At 39.3% G+C, this 13,597-nt stretch overlaps 1 protein-coding gene, 1 non-coding gene and 1 pseudogene across 49 annotated transcripts in view; 1 reads left to right on the top strand and 2 right to left on the bottom strand.

Moving 5' to 3' along the window:
• Window positions 1-13,597, top strand: part of TNRC6A (trinucleotide repeat containing adaptor 6A) — a 207,413-nt gene that overhangs the window by 150,931 nt on the left and 42,885 nt on the right. For 34 of the 48 annotated variants that reach the window (XR_012000602.1, XR_012000601.1, XR_012000600.1 and 31 more), the window contains one exon: window positions 4,186-4,602. The exons of the other annotated variants lie outside the window; for them this stretch is intronic. Coding sequence is in view for 19 of the 34 variants with exons in the window: in XM_072753642.1 (XP_072609743.1) it covers window positions 4,186-4,602 (417 nt within the window). In the remaining 15 variants the exon portion in view is untranslated. The remainder of the gene's footprint in view (window positions 1-4,185; window positions 4,603-13,597) is intronic. 48 annotated transcript variants of the gene reach the window in all.
• Window positions 8,604-11,850, bottom strand: LOC140598301 (large ribosomal subunit protein eL37 pseudogene; annotated as a pseudogene).
• On the bottom strand, window positions 9,517-9,620 carry LOC112908336 (U6 spliceosomal RNA). Its single transcript, XR_003232899.1, has one exon. It is a non-coding gene; the product is annotated as a U6 spliceosomal RNA (small nuclear RNA).

Raw genomic sequence — 13,597 nt, 5'->3', positions numbered from 1 at the left:
TTTAAGTAGCATTAGACTTAGAGTTACATGTTTCTTAAAAGTGTGCTAATAAAAAAACAAAAAATAATGTATGGGAATATTGATCAAACTGTCTGATCCTGATGGGTGATTTTATCAATCCCTTCATTTCTTCTGTGCTAATTAATCTTTATTTTCTTCCCTCTTCTGAGGTCAGTGTTAAATCCCTCCTCCATCTTTTCAAATTATTTATAGAGTTGAGTCTAAAGAAATACCTTAATTTTAGAAAATCATCTCATTTTTTCCATTTTCATTTTTTAAAATTAAGTTTTTTCATGAAGTCATGCCTTGAAGTTATTAGTTCACTTGTAAAGTCATCAGTTGCTACTTTTATCTTCACTAATTCCTTCTTCTGCTTCCTCCAGTTCATTTTTTAATTTGTGTAAGATGCTTCATATTCATTCTTACTTGTTGAAAATAATAAAGACCAGGAATTTTTCCTTGATCACTGGTTTAGTGGTATCTTAAAATTTATTATGTGTATTGTTTTCACAAATATTTTCTTGATAATCCTACAGTTCTGATATTTCTTTCTTTAGCTCAAAATTTAAGGCAGTTATATTAGCTAGTTTCTTTGTTTTCTAATGTGGTTGCATTGCAATCCAGAAATACCACCTATATTATTTGTACTTTTTGCAATTTAGTGGTGTTTTCTTTAGTGCTGTATGGGTGTCTGTGTGTGTGTGTGTACTTTCTATGACTGTTCCATGGGTATTTGTCAAAAAAGGTGTTATTTTTTATAGTAGATAGTTTTCCTTTTTCAGTTTTTCTGTCTCCATTGGATTTACATGTTTTGATAACTAAAGTTTGGTACATAAGTGTTCTTAGCTGTTTATATCTTTTTAGTTGTTTTCCTCTATCATTGTGAGATATCTCATTCTTTATGATGCTTTTATGATTGAATTTTTTAAACCTGATATTAATATTACTTTTATTTAAATTTTGTTAGCAGTTTTGCTTCTATATCAGTCTCTGTACTTCCCCCCCCCCAACTTCCTATATAGTTTTGTTTCAATGGTGATTTTTGCAAAGTATATTCCTTAGGTTTTTCTTTTCTTAACAAAAGAGCTTTTATTAACAAGTGAATTTAATTCATTCACATTTATTATTATTTTTTTTAATTCATTCACATTTATTTTGATTACAGATTTTGGGGGCTTATGCTCAACATCATCTTTTGTGTTGAATTTCTTTTTTAATTTTTATTTTTATTTATTTATGATAGTCACAGAGAGAGAGAGAGAGAGAGAGAGAGAGGCAGAGACACAGGCAGAGGGAGAAGCAGGCTCCATGCACCGGGAGCCCGACGTGGGACTCGATCCCGGGTCTCCAGGATCGTGCCCTGGGCCAAAGGCAGGCACCAAACTGCTGCGCCACCCAGGGATCCCTTTTGTGTTTAATATTAATTGCAGTTCCAAAATAATTCTTTTTATTGCATTTTCTGTATCTGTCGAATGAATTGAGTTTTCTTGTTTTCTCATTTTCCTTTTTCTCTTTTCAGTGGTTTGGATATTTACTGATAATTAACCTAAATTTTAACTGTGCGTCCACAATAGCCAAAATATTCAGTAATTATATCTGTTACCCAGCAACCCCATCCTTACCCCCCTACCTACACACAGTTAACTTCCTCTTTACTCTTCTCGTATGTTTCATGTTTACATCTGAGATTTCACTTCAGATTATTTAGCTCAGTTTTATAATCAATAGTTACATTATCTTAATGTTTTTACTGGTTTTGGTGAAATTTTCTGGCCCCAGAAAAGAGAACTATCTCAGCCTTTTTTCCCTGTGATACTTTATTGGTAAGTACAGCAGCTCTCTGAATTTGAGGTAGGAATGGGGCAGCTGGCTGACAGATGTAAATACTGCTTCTGAATTTCTGGTCACTTTGGATGAAGTGTTGAGGTTCTTACATACATTCTCCACGTAGGCCTGTAGTGTTTGTCTGTAGGTTGTCTTCTACTTCCTTGAAGGTATTAAAGAATATTTTCCTGTAGCTATCTCTCATATAAACAATATCTTTTTTGGGTTTAAAATTATTATAATCTTTATTATACTCTTTTCTTTTCCTCCTAGTAATAAAGTGGCAGGCAAGCCTGTATTTTTAGCTGTGGATAGTATTTTAAGTATTATAAGGTTACATTCAATTGCCAGATACCATGCTGAGCTTGAAACTAAATATGTAAAGGCTGAGTTAGAGTTTTTGTGTCCTTTATGATTTCATAGCTACATGTACTTTATCTTTTTTTGATTTCAGAAGTACTTTAGAATATTCTAGTGCCTCATTTTCCTTGTTAAAAAGGAATATACATTATTTGTACTTTCTGGGAACATTAAATTATCTGGGAGATAAAAATTTCATTCATAAAGTAATTAAACCTAGAACGTACTTGACTCAAATTATTAAAACGAAGCTTTTTAGTTGCCTTCAAGAAGAATGGAAAGGATTCGAAGTAGTAGATAGAATGTCTGATTTTTCATGTAATTCCTCCTGAATGATAATTTGCTTGCATTGCTTTAGAAAAAATCAGAGTCATATTTGAAAAAATAAGAGGCTAGATCATGTATTAACAATATATTAGTGATATGATGTAGACTAACTTCACCAGTGGCTCAGAGAAAGAAGGCGGTAGTGAGGCCAGACTGCCAAGTGAAGGGACCTTTAGAGCAAGGATTGGGGGGGGGGGGGGGGGGGGGCGGAAGGGTGGGAGGGGTAGGTCCGGGAGAGGTGTCAGGGTTTGGGTGGCTACTAGAAGCAATACTGGTGACCACCTTTATCACAGTGTCATGCACATTGTGAGCATTTGACAAATACTGCCTTTATTTGGCCCACAGAATAGCTCTGTTTACTGGGTTCTTACATTGTGCTGGGTACAGACCAGAACTGCCTGTACTGTACAGGCAAGGAGAAGGACGCAGAGATAATCCAGTTCTGGTGGTGGGCTATTCTAATTTCAGGCCTGGAGCTCTCAGCCCTTGAACAGCTTTTTCTCTGAGTCTCCTCACTGGTCACATGGAGATGTTTCACTTTGTTTATCTGACAGTGGCATCTGTAAAGATGCATCAAACTCTCACAGAAATGTTCAACTATTACGAAAGTGTAAGGTGGTATTGTGCCAGTCATTAAAAAATGCCCACTATTCATCTAGCTTTGTATTTGGTACTCTGTAAGTGGTAACATATTTAACTTTAGGATAGCCTTGCAAGGTATAGGTGTTATCTCCTTATCTCCACTTTATAGAGGAGACCATAGGCTCAGTCTGGTATATACACCTTGCCCAAAGACACAAAACTTAGTAAAGGCAGCACTGGGATTAAAACCTGGGTCCATCTGGCACCAAAAGTTCATATACCATACTGTCTCTGTAGTTTTAGAGATTGGGTGTATCTTTACCAGATTAAGGCATTTGCGTTAGTTTGTTTACTTATTTGATCTCTTTTAAGAGTCTAGAAATCCATTGTTTATGATCGCACATTGTTCATACAGTAGACAAATGTCTGTTTCTCAGATTTGCTTAAGACAGGGGATCTACATTATTTCTCCAGTTTTGATTAGTTTTATAGATTTCATTCTATAATCTTTGTATTTACTTCTCCATTCTGAGTTTGTCTTATTTGATTCAGACTTTACCTTTTAACCACAACAAATCCTGTGAACTTTGCCTTTTTGTAAAGAACCTGTCAGATTGTTTTCTACCTTTTCTATCTGTTCTTGTGTTGTCTTTCAGAGATGAAGAATAGGGACCAAACACTTTGAAAATGAGGCAGATAAAGAATAGTTTACAGGGAATTGAGGGTTCTTTTAGGATAACCAAAATTTGATTCCCCACATTTGCTCTTTGAGCTGTTGTGAGTTCCATAGTTATACAATCAGTGTTTGTTCTCTGATTGAAATAATACGGGCCAAAGCTGGTGCGCAGGAGCTGTCATACAAGCCAGGGGATGCCGATGGTGTCCGTCCCCTTGTTGGAGGAGTAGTTGCAGAAGTAAAATTGAACTCTCTCCTAAGAAAACCTGAGCCTGTGAATGAGGATATCCTCGCACGCTTGAACTTTCTGTTCCTTTAGGGTTGTTTTTCGTAGTGCCTTTTTACTTAGATGGCTTACTGTGGAGGTACACTTTACTGGCTAATCTTTTCCACCCCTTTTCTTTTGTTGGGATTAGTGCCAGAACAGATAAAGCCCAGTGTAAGCCAGCCTCAGCCTGCCAACTCTAATAACGGCACTTCCACAGCAACCAGCACTAATAATAATGCCAAGCGAGCCACAGCCAACAATCCGCAGCAGCAGCAGCAGCCACAGCCGCCACAGCAGCCACAGCAGCCGCCGCAGCAGCCACCGCAGCCGCCACAGCAGCAGCCGCAGCCAGCACAGGCCTTGCCTCGGTATCCTCGGGAAGTACCACCACGATTTCGCCACCAGGAACACAAACAGCTTCTAAAGAGGGGTCAGCATTTTCCTGTCATAGCAGCAAACCTGGGATCTGCTGTTAAAGTGTTAAGCAGCCAGTCAGAAAGCAGTGCTTTAACAAATCAACAGCCACAAAATAACGGAGAGGTGCAGAACAGCAAAAACCAGTCAGGTGAGAGAAGGCATTTCTTACGAGACTCCAACTGTCCTCATTAGCACAGCAAGTTGATACATTCATGGCTTGTTGGGGATGTATTTGTGTCCATCAGTATCTGCGTTGCAAAATTAGAGTTCCGTGCAGGAAGTTACCAATCGGGAATCCTTAAATGTTTCCTATAAACTGACTGCCCATTCTACTTTTTAAATGATTATTTTAATCACCCTCCCTCCAGGTTCTACCCATTTTCACAAGCAATTTATAAAAGCTTAAATCAATAAATCTACACTTAAAATTAAGCACCCCTCACCTCCCCCTCAGTATATGTGTTAAGCAGTTGTACATATTATTGCAGTTAATCCTCAGCAGCCCTGTGAAGCATAAATTGTTATCCTCACTTTTCAGTAGAGGAAACTGAGGCACCAGGACATTCGATAACTTGCCCATGATCACTCAGTTACTCTGTGCCAGAGAAAGATTGTTGCTTGCGGAAATGGTATTCACATAGCACATGGTACTCAGTGATTGCCACAGAAGGGCCTTTCTGAGTTCAGTAATGATGGGGAGGGAGAAAATGTATGTGATTATGGTTTTCTCAGAGGCCAATTTGTTGCAGTATGTTCTGATAGGTTCTAATGTTTTGTTTGTCCATTCATTTATCAAACTATTTTGAAGCATTTACTACAAGCCACATAGAATCAAGGTTCCCACGCATGAAAACACTAGCATATACTGGTTATGAACAAAGTTTCTAGAGCCAAATGGACCAGGTTTTTAAATCCTAGTTCCATACATACCAGCGTCTCTGCCCTTGGGCATGTTACTTTATTGCTCTGTGGGTCTGCATCTCATCTGACTAGCCTTTGCTAACTGTCCCAGCAAGAATTACTTTCTGTCTCTGCTCTCTTAAATATATCAAGGACTCCTCTGTCCTTTAGATTATGGTACTTCACAGCTAATAAGTAGCAGAGCTGGCGTTACATCAAGATCTGTCTGATTCCAGAGCTGGGTTTGTAACAGCCTTGCTGTACTTTGGCAGCATACTGGATGTGGTAGGTAAGGAGGAAGAGGACATGAATGTGATTTCTCTAGCATAGATAATCAGAGCAGTACATTATTATTGGACAGGATACAAACTCAGTATCACCCTGAATTAATACTACACTCGTCATCACTTATTACCTTGTATGAGATTGGCCAAATCGCTTAATTTACCTCAGCCCTCTCTAAGCTATAAAGTATGGACATTAGTGCGCAACCTATATGGTTGCTTTGAGGATTAAATTATGTGAGTGTTTAAGCATGGTTGTTAGTGCCTGACATTTAGGTACTGAATGAATTATCTTCCCCCAAACTTTTACGAAAGGACCTGTACTTTTCAGGAAGAAGACTCTGGTTTAGATATATTACATATAGCACCAAGCAGTTAATTTGAAGTTCATCCAAGAAATCAGCCTGGAAGCAGATGATGTAGTTGGTCATGGGCATGTATTTTAAAAATGTGATCGAAGCCTTAGGAGAGGTTATTCACACAGTGAATGCTTGAATACTTATTAAGAGCTAAACAATGGTGGTTATTACACTTAACAAAATGACCAGGGAAATGGGCTCATAAATTTAGAAAGTGGTATGTTGAGTACCACTTTTAATTTGGGAAATGAAAGAGAGCTGGTTTTGAAATGAAAAATAGTGTAAAAATGTTTATCAAAAATGGTTAGGGTCAGAAATCCCAAAAATATTAGAGATGTGCATTCAGATAAAAAGAAGGCCTATGTGAGCATAGGAAGAAGTCTTCAACAAAGGCTGAAAAGTACAAATGCCCTGCTTGTTTCTCAGAGGACTTTATGAAGGGACACTGCATTCATGTGGAGGTGGGGAATGAAGCCAGGAGAATGCAGCAGTCTGGCTGATGTCCAGAATTAATGTGGGTGACGAAGGCAGAGCACTGCAGAAAAACTAGATTTTTGTTTTTGTCTTTTTAAAAAAAAATTTGTGAATCTCCACTTTCCAGCATATGCCACATATTTAACTTAAAATATCTGTGTAGATGCTGCTAGGAGTAGTAGCAACTTTAGCCACCTAAGAGACCAATGGATGTCTATGAACTAGGGAAGTCTTCTTCTTAGACTGTTATGTCTGCCCCGGCCTCTGAGGGTGATTTACAACAGTAATGACAATAGTGATCCAGTGACTGACTCTAACAGGGTGCTCCTTAGACACACACACACTGAATTAACACATTCAGTCCTCCTCTTACAGGTTATGGATCAGTGAAGAGCAGTGTAGTATCCATTATAAAAAGCGTGATCAAGAGTCCACAAACACAAAAGTTGTATGTTGTGAACCACAGGTAGTTCAGAGCTATGTGAATGTAATCTTAACTTTTTATTTTTGTATCTGTGTTTCACTTGTTTCCGGAACAAATACAGTTAATGAATGGAGTAGGTTTGATATGTAGGTCAATAACATACAATAAATACATACACAGATACTTAAAGTTTTCATGATAAAAATGAGAGGTGCAGTGTGTTGGATGCTCCTCCCTTGTCCTCACATAATTCAGTTCTCATTCATTCAGTGCAGTCAGGGAGCAGGGATAGTCCCGGGATGAGAAGAGGTACTTTATAAATCAGAGATCCTAAGCCACGCACTTTCTCAGGCTAGCAGGTAAGTGAGGTAGAAGATGAAAAGGAGTGACAGGAACTGGGGTAAATGTAGTGACTTTGTATCCTGCCTAGGTACCTTACAAGCCTTTAGAGACCTGCCCTGGTCAAACCAGCTGGCTTTTCGGGCTCAGTGGCCAGTCTGTAGCTATGCCTTAGACCCCTAGTGATGCTTTCATTCAACACTGAGACTTCTCTCCTGCAATTGATTTCCTAGAGCCTCATGGTATCCGGCTCTGATAGTGCCCAAATAACTCTGAAGTTGGGGGACTTACAGGTCTTTATGTAATAGAGGATGTGGGGGTGCTCATTTGGCAGTGTTGTTCTTGTGGACCCGTGTGTTCCAGCTCACATTTTATCATCCAACTGGCATGCGTTCCGAAAAGTTAATAGAGAAAAAATACCCATATACCCTGCGCCCAGATCCAGCAGTTGTTTATGTTTTCCCGTCTTCAAATGCATGCCTCCTTTCCACCCTTACCCTCACCTTCCTCTTCGACCAGACATGTACACCTTCCCCATCATATGTACATACGTATGCATACATATGCACATTCAGTATACTTCACCTTTAATACTGGAAATTCCCTGAGAATAAGGATGGTCTCCTATACAATCATGATACCACAATCCATTCCTAGGCAAAAGGGGGACACATTAAGCAGATCCTGTAATAGGTAGTTTATGTTCAAATTTCCATTAGTTGTCCCAAGAATGCCGTTGTTTGTTTATAGTATGATAGCATTTATATAAAATATAAAGCTTCTATATTGCTTAGGGATGAGTTCAGATAGAGCATTTTGAGTGATTACCACTTAGTGACCCAGTGGGGAAGGAAGGAGATGTGATCAGAGAAGGGGTACACAGGAGTTTTCTATACTAGTTATTTAAGGGAGGGGGTATGTGGGTTTTGTCTCTATTACTCTTTACAGCCTTTACTACATTTGAATTTTTCTTTTTAGGCAATCTCTGGGAGAGTTGAGCTAGAATGATAAATGACCAAGAAATGGCCTTTTTAATGAAAAAATAAATAAAAAGTTTTTATCCATATTATCAGTACCTCAATCCTTTTTAAGATTTCATTTATTCCAGAGAAAGAAAGCAAGCATGAGTGGGGTGGGTGGGTGGAGCAGAGGGAGAAGCAGACTCCCTGCTCAGCAGGGAGCCTGATGTGGGGGGCTCGATCCCAGGACCCTGGGACCATGACCTGAGCTGAAAACAGATGCTCAACCAACTGAGCCACCTAGATGCCCTTCCAGAGACATTTAAAGATGAAAATACCATCCTCCATCTGTGCTCTTTACTGTCTTTTCAATGTGGTATCCATCCTTGATGTCGTGGAATTTGCACTTCTTGCTCTTTACTGGTACCCTTTCCCCCTAGTCTATAAACATAGTTAAGCTTGTGTCATCTTTTAAAAAATTTTTTAAACCCCCAGTCTCTAGGACATGTAGACTTTCTCTCCTTCCCCTTCTTACAGAGTAGTCTGTAGTCTCTAATGCATGACTTCAGTCCTCTGTAATCTGGCTCCTGCTCACTTGACTAAAATAGCTCTTACTAAGGTCATTGGTTTTCTGAATGTCAAATCCAAGCTTAGTGATTTTCACATGTAGCTGTGGTAACAGACTTTTCCTTTTTCATTGTTATAGATACCTACTTTTTTTTTTTTTTTTTCACTTTTTAAAACCAGAACGTTTATTTTGACTAATCGTTGAAATTCTTAAGATGAACTGGATGCTGCAACAGCTGCCCTCTTGGGCTTAGGTGTCATTCCTTCACGGAATCCATGCCTGAATCTGCGGTATACAATTTTTAGGTGCCTCATTCGACCGGTCCCAGTGGTATTCCGTCTTTTAGCCTTGGCACTCCAGTTGTACTTTCTCTTCCGCTTGGCAGGGTAGCCACACTTGCCGCAGGTGGACTTCTGAAGGTGGTAGGCCTTAGAGACACAGCGGCAGCACAACGTGTGCGTCTTATTGCGACGCTTTCCGAACGATGACGTCCCCTTCGTCATCTTGTTTCCGCTGCAGACCCCTGATACCTACTTTTTTTTATTGTTCACTTCCTCTTCCGTAAAGCTCTTTCATTCTTGTTCTTTTCTTTCTTTTTTTTTTTTTTTTAAGATTTTATTTATTTATTCATGAGAGAGACACAGAGAGAGGCAGAGAAGGCTCCGTGCAGGAAGCCTGACGTGGGACTGAGTCCCAGGTCTCCAGGATCACACCCTGGACTGAAGGCGGTGCTAAACTGCTGAGCCACTGGGGCTAAAAATATAGAACGCTTCACGAATTTGCGTGTAGTCCTTGCACAGGAGCCATGCTAATCTCTGTATCGTTCCAATTTTAGTATATGTGCTGCCAAAGCGAGCACCATTCTTGTTCTTTTACTCAACTAGTTTTCAGATTTTATTCTCTCCCATGACTGCTTCAGATCTCTCCTCAGTTTTAGATTCATTGCTTCCACATGTCTTCAGCTGATGTTGGGCCCCTCAAACTCCACACATCCAAAATTGAACTCCTCGTCCTGCCAGCATGTCTTTCTGGGTTCTGTTGCTCAAGAGTTAGCACACCCATCACCTCCCATCTAGAAATCTTAAAATCATGTTTGCCATCTCCATGTCTCCCAGGCGACTGGTTTCCCATGTCCTGCTGATTTCAACTCTAAATGTCTCTCAGCCCTCCTCTCTTGTGTGCTCAGGCATCACCACTGGCCGAAGGCACTCGCCATTCGGTCTAAAGCAGCAGCCCCTAGATTGTCTTTTATGGCTGTCTCCCGAACACCTTCACCTCATCTCTCAAACCAGAGACCAGTCATGATCCATGCATCACATTTGGATGGTAGTATTGCATTTGTCATCTTTATCTAGAACAGAGGACGGTTTGCAGCCCATTTCAGTCAGGTCCTGTTGGAAGTCTGCCATGCCCATTCATTTACATGTTAGCTCCGGCTGCTTTCAGGCTACAATGGCACAGTAGTTGCCACAGAGACCATCTGGCTGGCAAAACTTAAAGATATTCACTAATTGGACCTTTACAGAAAGAGTTTGCCAGCCCCTGGGCTAGAGGCAGAATAACCAAAAGAAACATTTTGAACTTTGTCACTGAGTGCTGTTTGAAACTGTGCATGTCAGGTTCTCTCATATTCCCAAGTGATACTGTGTCATACTTCCCCAGAATTACTCTAAAACCAAAGTACATTTACTTCTGAAGGACTTTCCCCTTCTGGTGAGAATGAAAGCCTTCAAGGCAGAAGGCACGTGTTTATTTTTCTTAAATGCTGTATATTTAATAAGAAAAATAAATGAATTTTCCTGAATATAAATTATTCCTGAGCAGATGATACTGTTTCTTTACAAATCACTTGAATTATAGCCAGTCTTTGCTCTGCCCCCACATACCCTCTTTGATCTTTGTGAATAGGTGCTATAGAAATGCACTATTGTTTTGACGTGTGGTGCTGGAGCTGTCCCCAGTTCTCCTCAGGTAATTTTGTGTGAAAATAGGAGCTTGTGGTATTATTTTGGATTTCCAGTGCTCTTTGGCAATGCTCAGTCTTCCAGATCTTCATTTGCCTAATATCAGTGCAGTCTGTAAAAATTTCTATTTTGCATCACGCTCAGTAAAACTCAGCTGTCTCCCTTTCCTCCCACCAGCATGGGGCTTCACAGTCTACTTTTTCTCACTATTTCCTGGAAAAACTTAACAGGATTGTTAATAATTGTTAATAATTGCGTTTATCCTCTGGATCATTTGTGATGATGGGTTTTAGCTTCCTGTCTGTAAGGGAAACATTAAAATTTTCACCTCTCCCAGTTCTGAAAGAGTCTGTGTCTCTGTGAGACATACTAGTTTCGATTGCTGAGGAGTCCTGTTCTTTTCACAGTTTTAGTTGGACTGGGATGTCCCCACCTCTATCTGAGCTACATGTTTTTCATAACCAAAAGGTCCTTGGCTGAAACACGGTTTTTGAATTTTGGGTGTTTTTTTTTTTTTTTTTTAAGTATCAAGTAGTTTTCAGATTAAAAATGAAATTTTAGCTTATCAATGGTGAGATGATGTCTTTCATTTTCCTAAAATACATAGGAATATATAGCAAAAGACAAATTTGGACCACCTGCCCCTGCCTCCTCTGAACTAGGTTATGACCAGATTCTGAGAGAAATTTTTACTAACATTAAAGGTTAGATAAAGTTTGGTTTGCAAAATGGATCCTGCTGTTTGCTGGGGGTTTTGCTTGCTTCCTTGCTTTTGATGTATTCTGACATAAAATGACTTCACATTTTGGGTAAGTAATCAAATCTATATCCTTTCTTTTTGTGGTTTCTTTGCTTTTAGGTATAAAAAATTCTCATTCACTGATAACTTTTTGGTTTCATCTTTTAACACAATCAGATGAGATTATTTTTGATAAATAGTCTGATTTTAAGAAATCTTTTTAAAGTATCGAATTATTCCTTCTCTCCTACTGATTTAAAATACTAACATTTGATAAATACTTGGGTCTCTCCCTGGCTTACTCATGCCATGCAGCTGAAGCTTAGTTACTCTGGCAGTGCAGCACTTGTTAGCTATTGCGTGACCCTACAGCTTCCCCCTGCCCCCATCCCACTGTTGAGATTTTCTTTTTCATCCTCTCATGTTTTATATGAATTTTTAAGTCACTTTATCCATGCTACAGACTCCTGTTAGTAATTTCTTATAATTGAATTACACTTTAAGAAATAATATTATTCTGTCTTCCTATTCAGGAACAAGTTTCTATACTTAATCAAGTTGTCTTCTGTGGCCTACAATAAAACGCAATCACATATAACTTTAAATATTTCTGTTAGCCATATTCTAAGTTGCTTTGTGATTTTTGTGGCTGTTAGAGTTGGGATCTTTTCTCAATTATATTTTCTTGTCAACTACTTCTGGTATATAGGAAAACTATTGCTTCATACATGTTAGCTTCTTTTGTTTCTTTTCCACTATCTTTACCCTTTATTTCTGGGTCCTCTTTCATTGGTCAGTACTCCCAGCGCAAGGCTGAGCATTAGTGTTGATGCCAAGTACCTTGCCTTTTCCTGTCAGTATGGGAATGCTTCTGCTGCTGCACTGTTAAATTCTAGGTCTGTCCTTTTGTGTTCAGCCTAGGTGGTTTTGTCGAACATTCTCAATCTTCCTTTCTTATGCTTGCTCTGTGGAAGCGGCAAGAAATACACATACATGTGAAAAAACAAATAATGGGCAACAAGTACTTTTACTTGACGTCTTTGAGGTGCTGATGATGGTGATGGTGGCTTGGTTGTTAGATCTGGAGAAAAGTGGATGGATTTGGGGTTCAGTGGTGGTTGGGATTTGCCATGCACAGTAAGCAAGCAAGGATAAATCTTAGGTTTTAGGAAACTTACTGAGAGGAAGAAAACCAGTAAAGAAGCAGAATTTTTTTTCTCCTTTAGGAATAGGCATCTGTGGGGGAATGATCCAGGAGTTAGTATTCTGTTTGAGACAAGTGCTATTACTGTTCTCACTTTACAGATGAGGAAACTAAGATACAGAAAGATTGAGGATCTTGCCTGTGATCATATAACTAGGAAATGACAGCAGCTTTTAAGCCCAAGCAGTCTGGCTACAAAGTTGTGCTCTTAATCACTATACCAAACTGCCACTGGTGGAGCATTTCTTTGAAGCTGGCACTGAACTAAATACTTCACATAGGACAGTATAGTTAACAGCTGGGTAAAGAGGTACTGTCTGTCTCCCTGTTGTGCAAATTTGGTCATACAACTGCTGCAGAGAGCCCAGACTTGAGTCTTGGTGTCTCTAGAGTTCCAGCAATGTACTTAGCCACCTTGCTTTATTACTCAATGCTGAATCCTGCTTTCCTCACCTGATTTTCTGTAACTTAGCCTCTGGGCCTTCATTTATTTTCCCAGCTACAAAGTAAAAGTAGTATCCTGTGCTTTAGGGTTGTTTCAAGGAGTCAGTGACAAAAATGCAGAGAAAACACATGATCCGTGGTCCTGATTGATGATACTGCTGGTGCCGGTGTTGATATATTGGTTTGTTTTTACCCCATGAGACAAACTGTTCGATATCCTGTGTTTCATGAGGAAAATGCTTCTCATGGGCACTGAAAGATGATGACAAACTTCATTTGACAGCTTAAAAAAATGATTCCCAAACTGGGAGTGGAGATAAGAGTTTCTTACGGAACTTTAAGATTCATGTAATTGGTGAATTATGTATACGCTTTTAGTCTCTCTTTAGTCTTTTTTCTGCTCTTCTTTCTAACTCCTAGTTTTTTGATGTTTGATGATTGTGCTTTGAGAGAAAATGATGCAAGATGAACCTGATTTTCTATAT

The sequence above is a fragment of the Vulpes vulpes genome, chromosome 3 (genome assembly GCF_048418805.1).
Source record: "Vulpes vulpes isolate BD-2025 chromosome 3, VulVul3, whole genome shotgun sequence".
Lineage (NCBI taxonomy): Eukaryota > Metazoa > Chordata > Mammalia > Carnivora > Canidae > Vulpes > Vulpes vulpes.
The sequence above is the reverse complement of the archived record's forward strand: the minus strand, read 5'-3'. Positions and strand labels throughout refer to the sequence as shown.